Source organism: Somniosus microcephalus, unplaced genomic scaffold, assembly GCF_052327205.1.
Source record: "Somniosus microcephalus isolate GS21.2 unplaced genomic scaffold, FLI_Smic_1.0 unresolved_chr7, whole genome shotgun sequence".
NCBI lineage: Eukaryota > Metazoa > Chordata > Chondrichthyes > Squaliformes > Somniosidae > Somniosus > Somniosus microcephalus.
The window spans coordinates 26,375,246-26,385,590 of NW_028225185.1; the positions used below are offsets into that span (position 1 = coordinate 26,375,246).

General features: G+C 59.8%; 1 protein-coding gene and 2 non-coding genes across 3 annotated transcripts; all 3 read right to left on the reverse strand.

The window, feature by feature from the left end:
• Positions 1–582: 582 nt before the first annotated feature.
• Positions 583–8,664, reverse strand: rpl10 (ribosomal protein L10). Its single transcript, XM_085978794.1, has 7 exons — positions 8,584–8,664; positions 8,233–8,290; positions 4,886–4,944; positions 4,389–4,496; positions 2,672–2,810; positions 1,515–1,677; positions 583–789 (listed from the first exon to the last, which is right to left on the reverse strand). Exons 2-7 carry the CDS (start codon positions 8,253–8,255, stop codon positions 634–636), a joined length of 648 nt encoding a protein of 215 aa, XP_085834920.1. The 5' UTR covers positions 8,256–8,290; positions 8,584–8,664; the 3' UTR covers positions 583–633.
• On the reverse strand, positions 1,218–1,354 carry LOC147086657 (small nucleolar RNA SNORA70). The gene has a single exon (XR_015075758.1). It is a non-coding gene; the product is annotated as a small nucleolar RNA SNORA70 (small nucleolar RNA).
• On the reverse strand, positions 1,935–2,071 carry LOC147086658 (small nucleolar RNA SNORA70). Its single transcript, XR_015075757.1, has one exon. It is a non-coding gene; the product is annotated as a small nucleolar RNA SNORA70 (small nucleolar RNA).
• Positions 8,665–10,345: the final 1,681 nt, after the last annotated feature.

A 10,345-nucleotide genomic window follows, 5' to 3' on the forward strand; every position in this document is an offset into this window, starting at 1 on the left:
GAACCCGCACTGCGGAAGCAGTGGGATTACTAGCGGAGACCCATACAGAGGAATGGCTAACGGGGACCCGTACAGCGGCAGCTCTGGTCCAGACAGGGAAATGCCGAGAAGCTTCACGTGCGCCTCACAGGATAAAACCTTGGCCGAGGTTACGCCACGACTGGACAGAAAGGGACATTGAGGGAACAGGACCGTGCTGGGCGCACTGCCGAACGGGGCCAGGCGTTTCCTCATGCCTGCATCAAGCCTCCCTTGGCAATCTTGTCACGACTTCCACAGGCTCACTCTGGTTTTCTCCCCCCACAGGTATAGCTGCTCCGCATCCACCCTATCGAACCCCTTCACCGTTTTAAAGACCTCAATCAGGTCTCCCCTTTCCCAGGGAAAAGAGCCCCCGCTGCCCCAATCTTTGCCGATTGGCTGCATCCTCTCAATCCTGGCCACATCCGTGTAAATCCTCTCGGCACTCCCTCCAATATCCCTTTTTGTAATAAACAGCATGGGTTAGAGGGAGTGTAAAGCTTCCTTTACAGCGACCAGGAGCCCCCTCAACGCACAGCAGGAATTCACGGGAGACGGGTACACTGTGGATAAGTTTTTTTTATTTTAAACGGTTTATGAGGAAGCCACAATTTACATGGCATGAAGAGCACGCCACACGCTAAGAGGCCCTCTCCTGGGGATGTACTTGACCCCGCATCCGTCGGGCACCAGGCGCTTCTCGGCCACCATGTCATCGAAGTCCTCGGTGTTAAACTTGGTGAATCCCCACTTCTTAGATATGTGAATCTGAGGCGGTGGTGGGGAGAGGGAGAGAGATCAATCGAGAGGCCACAACCCCCACCCCACCCAATGTAAACCTACAGTGCACGCCTCCTCCGCCACCCGAACATATCCCACCCCGAGTGACCGACCGCCACGATATTCCACCACGCGGGGTACCGCGGCCAGTCCTGCCTTCACTTGGGGTCGCTGAGTAACCGCTCCCACTCTTCCCCAGCCCAGGGCAATTACACCACCCAGCTCATTAACATTAAAACTACAAAGCTGATCGGAGATGAAAGTTGGGGTGCCGCGCTTTCAACGGCGCTGTACTGTATCGCATTGGACAGGAGACACAGGCCACCAGAGCCCCACCCCAACCAAGTCAAGAACATATCACCATAGCTGTGCAAGCAGGCAAACAATTCCACCCCAAAAGCATTCTTTACGGTTCACTCTGTCTCAGAGGTCCCTTAGAGCACTTTGCACGGAGAAGCAAAGCACATACACAAACCAGAGAGTGTTACTGTATGCAGCCATCGCACGCCAGCATTCCACAAGGACGAAAGCCGGTCGGCTTAATTAACTGCAAGTCCCCGAGCAGCGCTCCACCCCCTTTAGGTGCGATTGGGCGCGATGCCGAGAAGTCCCAAACAGGCCAGGAATCGATGACAATGCTTCAGCACAAGAACGGCCACCCCACCCCCCCCCACACAGATTCAGAGAGGGACCCCACCCACCCAGTAAATTACCTTCTGGCGGCCGGGGAATTTGAACTTGGCCCTGCGGAGAGCCTCGATCACGTGCTCCTTGTTCGGGGCCTTGGTGCGCACGGACATGATGACCTGGCCAATGTTCACCCGGGCCACGGTGCCCTGGGGCTTGCCAAAGGCCCCTCGCATCCCGGTCTGAAGCCTGCGGAGATAGAGAGAGATCGATCAGCCCCGGCACACATTCACCGACAGAACTCGAAGCGGAGAGAGCAGGAGTAGGGAGACACGCTCACCTAGACTTGGGCTAATCAAAGACTGACCTACACCTGCTCTCCGTGCATTGGCGAGACTCCCAGACTGCTGATGTCAAGCCCACTGGCTAAATCACGACAGTACCTCACCGTAAACCACCAGTGCCCGAGTGGTTAAACACACACTACCCGAGCGACTCGCATAAGCGCGTGTCTCAGAGGTCCCTTAGAGCACTTTGTACGGAGTCACAAAGCACATACACAAACCAGAGAGTGTTACTGTATGCAGCCATTGCACACCAGCATTCCACAAGGACGAAAGCCAGTCGGCTTAATTGACTGCAAGTCCCCGAGCCTGGGAAACGCGCACAACAAACCACCCCCAGAAAACAGAAACACAGAAGATAGGAGCAGGAGTAGGCCATTCGGCCCCTCGAGCCTGCTCCGCCATTCAGTGAGATCATGGCTGATCATCCAAATTCAGTACCCTGTCCCTGCCTTCTCCCCATATCCCTTTAGCCTTAAGAAATATATCTAACTCCTTCTTGAATAGATTTAATGAATTGGCCTCAACTGCCTTCTGTGGTAGAGAATTCCACAGGTTCACCACTCTCTGGGTGAAGAAATTCCTCCTCATCTCTGTCCTAAATGGCTTACCCCTTATCTTTAGACTGTGACCCCTGGTTCTGGACTCCCCCGCCATCGGGAACATCCTTCCTACATCTAGTCTGTCTAGTCCTGTTAGAATTTTATAAGTTTCAATGAGATCCCCTCTCATTCTTCTAAACTCCAGTGAGTACAAGCCCAATCGACCCAATCTCTCCTCATACGTCATTCCTGCCATCCCTGGTAAACAGAGGGACGTGGCTCCACATGTTGTCCCACCCACCCCCCCCCCGAAGTCCAGGATAAACTGGGTCGAACGCAGCGCCCAGTCCCCCTCACCTATCAGCACCGGCACACGACAACATCTTGTTGATCCGGATGACATGGAAGGGATGCAGCCGCATACGGATGTGGAACCCGTCCTTCCCACACATCTTCACCATGTACTTGTTGGCGCAGATACGGGCAGCCTCCAGAGCTGGGGGTGGAGGGAGGGAAGAGACATTTAAACACACAGCAGAGGTACAGAGGGAGCTGGGGGGCGTCCTTGTACACGAATCACAAAAAGTTAGCATGTAGGCACAGGCAAGTAAGTAGGAAGGCAAATGGAATGTTGGCCTTTATTGCAAAGGGATTGGAGTATAAAAGTAGGGAAGTCCTGCTACAACTGTACAGGGCGTTGGTGAGACCACACCTGGAGTACTGCGTACAGTTTTGGTCTCCTTATTTAAGGAAGGATATACTTGCATTGGAGGCGGTTCACGAGCTTGATTCCGGAGATGAAGGGGGCATTAAAACTGGAATGGCCCCAATCACAAGACCAGTTACACAAAGGAAAACACTTCTGGGACGTTTAAAAACCGATTAACTGGCCATCCAGGTCGATGGGCCCAGAACGGTTTCCTTTGTATAGACTTCAACACGTCCAGGTCAGACAAAGAAACAAGCTGATCTGGCAAGTGATAAGGGCGCCCAGAAAGGGGTATAAGTAGTCCCTCGGGAAGCCATCTCTCTCTCTCTCTCTCGCCTGGACTCCGGTGCCCTGCCTTACCATCAAGAGGAGAAGAACGAGAGGGGATCTTATTGAAACATATAAGATTCTGAAGGGGCTCGACAGGGTAGATGCAGAGAGGATGTTTCCCCTCGTGGGGGAATCTAGAACTAGGGGGCATAATTTCAGAATAAGGGGGCACCCTTTAAAATCGGAAATGAGGAGGAATTTCTTCTCAGAGGGCCGTGAATCTGTGGAATTCTCTTCCCCAGAGAGCTGTGGAGGCTGGGTCATTGAATATATTCAAGAGTGAGTTAGACAGATGTTTGAATGATAAGGGGGTCGAGGGTTATGGGGAGTGGGCGGGGAAGTGGAGTTGAGGCCAAGATCACATCGGCCATGGTCTTATTGAATGGCGGAGCAGGCCCGAGGGGCCGAATGACCTGCTCTTGCTCCTACATCTTATGTACTTTACGTAGCAGAAGCCAGACATTGACAATCCAGACGGGCGCACACCTGAAGTTCCCCCCAATACGTCACCCGCACCCCCCCCCACCCAACCGTTCACCTGCCCCTCTGCTCCGCGGTAGGTGGGGGACGCAAACAGCGATCAGTCTTCTGGGCCCATTCTGTAGGCTGGTGCTCCAGTGTAATAAACGGGCTCCCTTGGTCTACAGGCCAACACCTCCTCCACACCACCTCTCTTAATCGCCTCTACTCTCTTCCCCCGGTCCAGTTAAACCTCATCCTATTGTGGCCACTGCTCCCAAGATGCTCATCCCCACCATCCGTCCCATTAGACGCAACCGGAGCGAGCAAAGCCTCCCACTCAGCCCACCAACACAGCGCATTTTAACAAGCTTGTGGTCACCTGTCCTAATATCCCCTTATGTGGTCTTGTTTGATAAAATCTTTTGTGTGAAACGCCGTGACATTAAAGGCGCAGTATAAATGCAAATCAGACTCTAATCTCCGCACTGTCGCCGAGGCAGCCATTTTATGACCAGGACCACCATTTTACTGAGCCCAGCGCGCACTCACTCCGAACACTTCTAGCCGACCCACCTTCGGAGGAGAGCTGCTCGTACTCATCGGACACCATGTGGCCGCATAGCGGGAACTCGTCCACCTTTGCCTTCTTGCGACCCAAGTCGAAAATCCTGATCTTAGGATCTGAATACAAAGAGGAGGAAGAGTTAAACGGGGGGGGGGGGAACCATTTGCTGAAACAGGCTGCAGTCCAGGTGGCGGAAGAGGGGGCAAACAAGCGAATTTCTGCGACCCAGCACGCCGCTGAATCACGCCCGAGTGGGAGCGACGACATCCCAGGGCCTATCCGCCTCGGGCGGGATCACCCAAGCTACGTCCCCGCAGGCCACAATGATGTGCGCCAGAGGTCTAAAGTTTAAATCGAGGCCGCCACGTTGCTGAATCTAACCGATCCCAGCGCTCTGATTTAAAATGCATGCACCACATTTGACGGGATGCGGAACTACATCGAAGGCAGTCCTTTCGCTCCTCATATAAATCATAAACGGGAGTTAAAAAAGCAGGATACTAACCAGGAACGCCCCTACAGAAGCGGGACTTTGGGTACGGTTTGTTCTTGCAGTATCTGTAACTAAAAGACAAGAGTTAGACTGTCACCCCAATCCAGGCGAACCTCACAGTAACCCGCTGCGAGATTGTAGTTCTTGTACTGACTGTTAGTTGCCAGCACCGCCGCACATTCCCATCCACAACAGAACCCCCCGGGACACGGCCAGGCGGTGAATAGAGCGGCTGGTGATGGGGGAGGGCAATCAGTGCAGTTAGAGACGGCCCAAGTCCTTGTGCTCTGAACACACGGTGGGTGCCACTCGATTCCAGCCTCCTCACCACCTGCAAATTCCCCAGCCTCCTCCCGACAGTGCGAATGACCCAGCGGGGTATAGGATTCACAGGCACCAATGCGGCTCACTGCGGGAGGAAGCCATTAATGCAGCGAGGGAATACAGGAACAGGAAGCCATTCAGCCCCTCAAGCCTGTTACACAGAAACAGGAGGCCATTCAGCCCCTCGAGCCTCTTACATTAGGAACAGGAGGAGGCCGTTCAGCCCCTCGAGCCTGTTACACGGGAACAGAAGGAGGCCCATTCAGCCCCTCGAGCCTGTTACATTAGGAACAGGAGGAGGCCGTTCAGCCCCTCGAGCCTGTTACACAGGAACAAAAGGAGGCACATTCAGCCCCTCAAGCCTGTTACACAGAAACAGGAGGCCATTCAGCCCCTCGAGCCTCTTACATTAGGAACAGGAGGGAGGAGGCCGTTCAGCCCCTCGAGCCTGTTACACGGGAACAGAAGGAGGCCCATTCAGCCCCTCGAGCCTGTTACATTAGGAACAGGAGGAGGCCATTCAGCCCCTCGAGCCTCTTACATTAGGAACAGGAGGAGGCCGTTCCGCCCCTCGAGCCTGTTACACAGGAACAGAAGGAGGCACATTCAGCCCCTCGAGCCTCTTACATTAGGAACAGGAGGAGGCCGTTCAGCCCCATGAGCCTATAATTCAACAAGAACATTGCTGATCTATATCTTATTCCAGTTACCTGCTGTGGTTCTGTAACCCCCAATAATCATATCTAATAAAATGGGACTGAGGCTAAGAATAGGGAGGGTGGTGAAGAGGCTCAGAGATTAAGAGTTAAGTAAGATTAATACAGAGGTCCCCAAACTTTACCTATTGCGCATCCCCGTCCAGATCCACGGACTGCCCGTGTACCCCAGCAGCAGACGACAGGATTAAGATGTTAAGCTCTTTAAATGGCCCAGCGTTGGGCCAAATGTACAAACTGTAACACACGGATACAGCGCAATGCGCAGTGACTGGGGGGCGAGGGCTCTGTATGTCATCGTCTGTGTGTCTGCTGTCACCGGCATACCTTGAAGCAAATTAACTATTTAATATAACAAATCCCTGCAGACCTGTAAAGCCTCACTGGATGTAGAATATTATAAAGATGCAATCAATAAAATAAACAAAAATTAATAAAACACGCTGTTACACAATCTCTCCCTTTACCCTTGCTGCCAGAGATATCTGGTGGACCCTCAGTTTGGGAACCACGGCAGTGGCGGAGCATGAACCCTCGAATCCTCTCCCCGGGCTCCCAGCCCAGGGTCGGTCTGCAGTGACCTCCACCCCGACCCAGTCAGTCACAAGAGCACCATGGAGCTGTTCGACCATGTGATGCGTCATAAGGACACCCCGCCAACAAAAAACGCAATGGGGCTATTCAACTGCAGGGGGCATCAGAATGGCAGCCCCCCCACCCCCCGAAGCTCCATTCTTGCCCCCAAGGGTCCTGAGCCCCACACTCACCCCCCCCCCAGGGTCCTGAGCCCCACACTCGGCCCCAGGGTCCTGAGCCCCACACTCGGCCCCAGGGTCCTGAGCCCCACACTCGGCCTCCCCCCAGGGTCCTGAGCCCCACACTCGCCCCCCCCCCAGGGTCCTGAGCCCCACACTTGGCCCCCCCAGGGTCCTGAGCCCCACACTCACCCCCCCTCAGGGTCCTGAGCCCCACACCCCCCCCCCTAGGGTCCTGAGCCCCACACCCGGCCTCCCCCCAGGGTCCTGAGCCCCACACTCAGCCACCCCAGGGTCCTGAGCCCCACACTCGGCGCCCCCCCCCCCAGGGTCCTGAGCCCCACACTCGCCCCCCCCCCTAGGGTCCTGAGCCCCACACTCGGCCCCCCCCAGGGTCCTGAGCCCCACACTCGGGCACCCCCCCCAGGGTCCTGAGCCCCACACTCGGCCCCCCCAGGGTCCTGAGCCCCACACTCACCCCCCCCCAGGGTCCTGAGCCCCACACTCGGCCCCCCCAGGGTCCTGAGCCCCACACTCAGCCACCCCAGGGTCCTGAGCCCCACACTCGGCGCCCCCCCCCCCAGGGTCCTGAGCCCCACACTCGCCCCCCCCCCCTAGGGTCCTGAGCCCCACACTCGGCCCCCCCCAGGGTCCTGAGCCCCACACTCGGGCACCCCCCCCAGGGTCCTGAGCCCCACACTCGGCCCCCCCAGGGTCCTGAGCCCCACACTCACCCCCCCCCCAGGGTCCTGAGCCCCACACTCGGCCCCCCCAGGGTCCTGAGCCCCACCCCCCCCCAGGGTCCTGAGCCCCACACTCGGCCTCCCCGCAGGGTCCTGAGCCCCACACTCGCCCCCCCCCAGGGTCCTGAGCCCCACACTCGGCCCCCCCCAGGGTCCTGAGCCCCACACTCGCCCCCCCCCCCCCAGGGTCCTGAGCCCCACACTCGGCCTCCCCCCAGGGTCCTGCGCCCCACTCGGCCTCCCCCCAGGGTCCTGAGCCCCACACTCGGCCTCCCCCCAGGGTCCTGAGCCCCACACTCGGCCTCCCCCCAGGGTCCTGAGCCCCACACTCAGCCCCCCCCAGGGTCCTGAGCCCCACACTCGGCCCCCCCCAGGGTCCTGAGCCCCACACTCGGCCTCCCCCCAGGGTCCTGAGCCCCACACTTGGCCCCCCCAGGGTCCTGAGCCCCACACTCAGCCCCCCCCCAGGGTCCTGAGCCCCACACTCGGCCCCCCCCAGGGTCCTGAGCCCCACACTCGGCCTCCCCCCAGGGTCCTGAGCCCCACACTTGGCCCCCCCAGGGTCCTGAGCCCCACACTCAGCCCCCCCCAGGGTCCTGAGCCCCACACTCGGCCCCCCCCCCAGGGTCCTCAGCCCCACACTCGGCCCCCCCCCCAGGGTCCTGAGCCCCACACTCGCACCCCCACACTGACTCGTTGGCCCCTCCCCCCGCCACGTGGCGGCGGGCCCAGGCAAGGCTGAGGCTTTTCCCTGGCGTGGTAGGCCGGGGCGGTAATCAGAGCGGATCCGTGTCTCCCACCCTCTGTCCCCGGGTACTCACCAGCGGGCGGGTCGGCGACCCATCTTCTCTCGGTGTCCGGGGGGGCAGACTTGTGTTGCTGTGGAGACAATGAGAGCGGTTAGTGGCGGCACTGAGCCCGAGCCCGAGCCCGGGGACAGGGGACTGGAGTTGGGTCCGGGGTTGGGGTGTTGAGACCGGGGTTGGGGTCTGGGTCCGGGCTCTGTGTCTAGGCCCGGGGTGTGGTGTGCTCTGGGCCCGGGGATTGAGGTGTGGGGCCCGGGGGTGTGGTGTGCTCGGGGCCCGTCTCTCTAGCCTCGGGCTCTGTCTCTGGGTGTGGGCCCGAGGCTCTGGTGTGTTCTAATCCCGGTCTCTCTCTTGGTCTTCACTCACCCGCCGCTCCGCCGGAAAGAGGCCTCGCGTTGCTCGCTCCCGCTCCAAGAGCTCACACGCACTACCGGCCCCGCCCCCGACACCGCGTCACCTGGAGCTAACCCCGCCCCCGGCACCGCGTCACCCACATCAGGCCCCGCCTCCGTCACTCGCTACAGGCCCCGCCCCCGGCATCGCGTCACCCGCATCAGGCCCCGCCCCCGGCACCGCGTCACCCGGAGCTAACCCCGCCCCCGGCACCGCGTCACCCACATCAGGCCCCGCCTCCCGTCACCCGGTACAGGCCCCGCCCCCGGCATCGCGTCACCCGCATCAGGCCCCGCCCCCCATCAGCCGCAACAGGCCCCGCCCCCGGCACCGCGTCACCCGCATCAGGCCCCGCCTCCGTCACTCGCTACAGGCCCCGCCCCCGGCACCGCGTCTCCTGCATCAGGCCCCGCCCCCGGCACCGCATCAGGCCCCGCCCCCGGCACCGCGTCTCCCGCAACAGACCCCGCCCCCGACATCGCGTCACCCACATCAGGCCCCGCCCAATCTCCAAACCCCCCGCCCCCCTCACACCGGGAAAACCCCCCCTCCCGGTAATCAATCTCCAAACCCCCCGCCCCCCTCACACCGGGAAAACCCACCCTCCCGGTAATCAATCTCCAAACCCCCCGCCCCCCTCACACCGGGAAAACCCACCCTCCCGGTAATCAATCTCCAAACCCCCCGCCCCCCTCACACCGGGAAAACCCGCCCTCCCGGTAATCAATCTCCAAACCCCCCGCCCCCCTCACACCGGGAAAACCCACCCTCCCGGTAATCAATCTCCAAACCCCCGCCCCCCTCACACCGGGAAAACCCCCCCTCCCGGTAATCAATCTCCAAACCCCCCGCCCCCCTCACACCGGGAAAACCCGCCCTCCCGGTAATCAATCTCCAAACCCCCCGCCCGCCCTCACACCGGGAAAACCCCCCCTCCCGGTAATCAATCTCCAAACCCCCGCCCTCCTCACACCGGGAAAACCCGCCCTCCCGGTAATCAATCTCCAAACCCCCGCCCCCCTCACACCGGGAAAACCCACCCTCCCGGTAATCAATCTCCAAACCCCCCGCCCGCCCGCCCTCACACCGGGAAAACCCCCCCTACCGGTAATCAATCTCCAAACCCCCCGCCCACCTCACACCGGGAAAACCCGCCCTCCCGGTAATCAATCTCCAAACCCCCCGCCCCCCTCACACCGGGAAAACCCCCCCTCCCGGTAATCAATCTCCAAACCCCCCGCCCCCCTCACACCGGGAAAACCCGCCCTCCCGGTAATCAATCTCCAAACCCCCCGCCCCCCTCACACCGGGAAAACCCGCCCTCCCGGTAATCAATCTCCAAACCCCCCGCCCGCCCTCACACCGGGAAAACCCGCCCTCCCGGTAATCAATCTCCAAACCCCCCGCCCCCCTCACACCGGGAAAACCCGCCCTCCCGGTAATCAATCTCCAAACCCCCCGCCCGCCCTCACACCGGGAAAACCCGCCCTCCCGGTAATCAATCTCCAAACCCCCCGCCCCCCTCACACCGGGAAAACCCGCCCTCCCGGTAATCAATCTCCAAACCCCCCGCCCGCCCGCCCTCACACCGGGAAAACCCGCCCTCCCGGTAATCAATCTCCAAACCCCCGCCCCCCCTCACACCGGGAAAACCCGCCCTCCCGGTAATCAATCTCCAAACCCCCCGCCCCCCTCACACCGGGAAAACCCGCCCTCCCGGTAATCAATCTCCAAA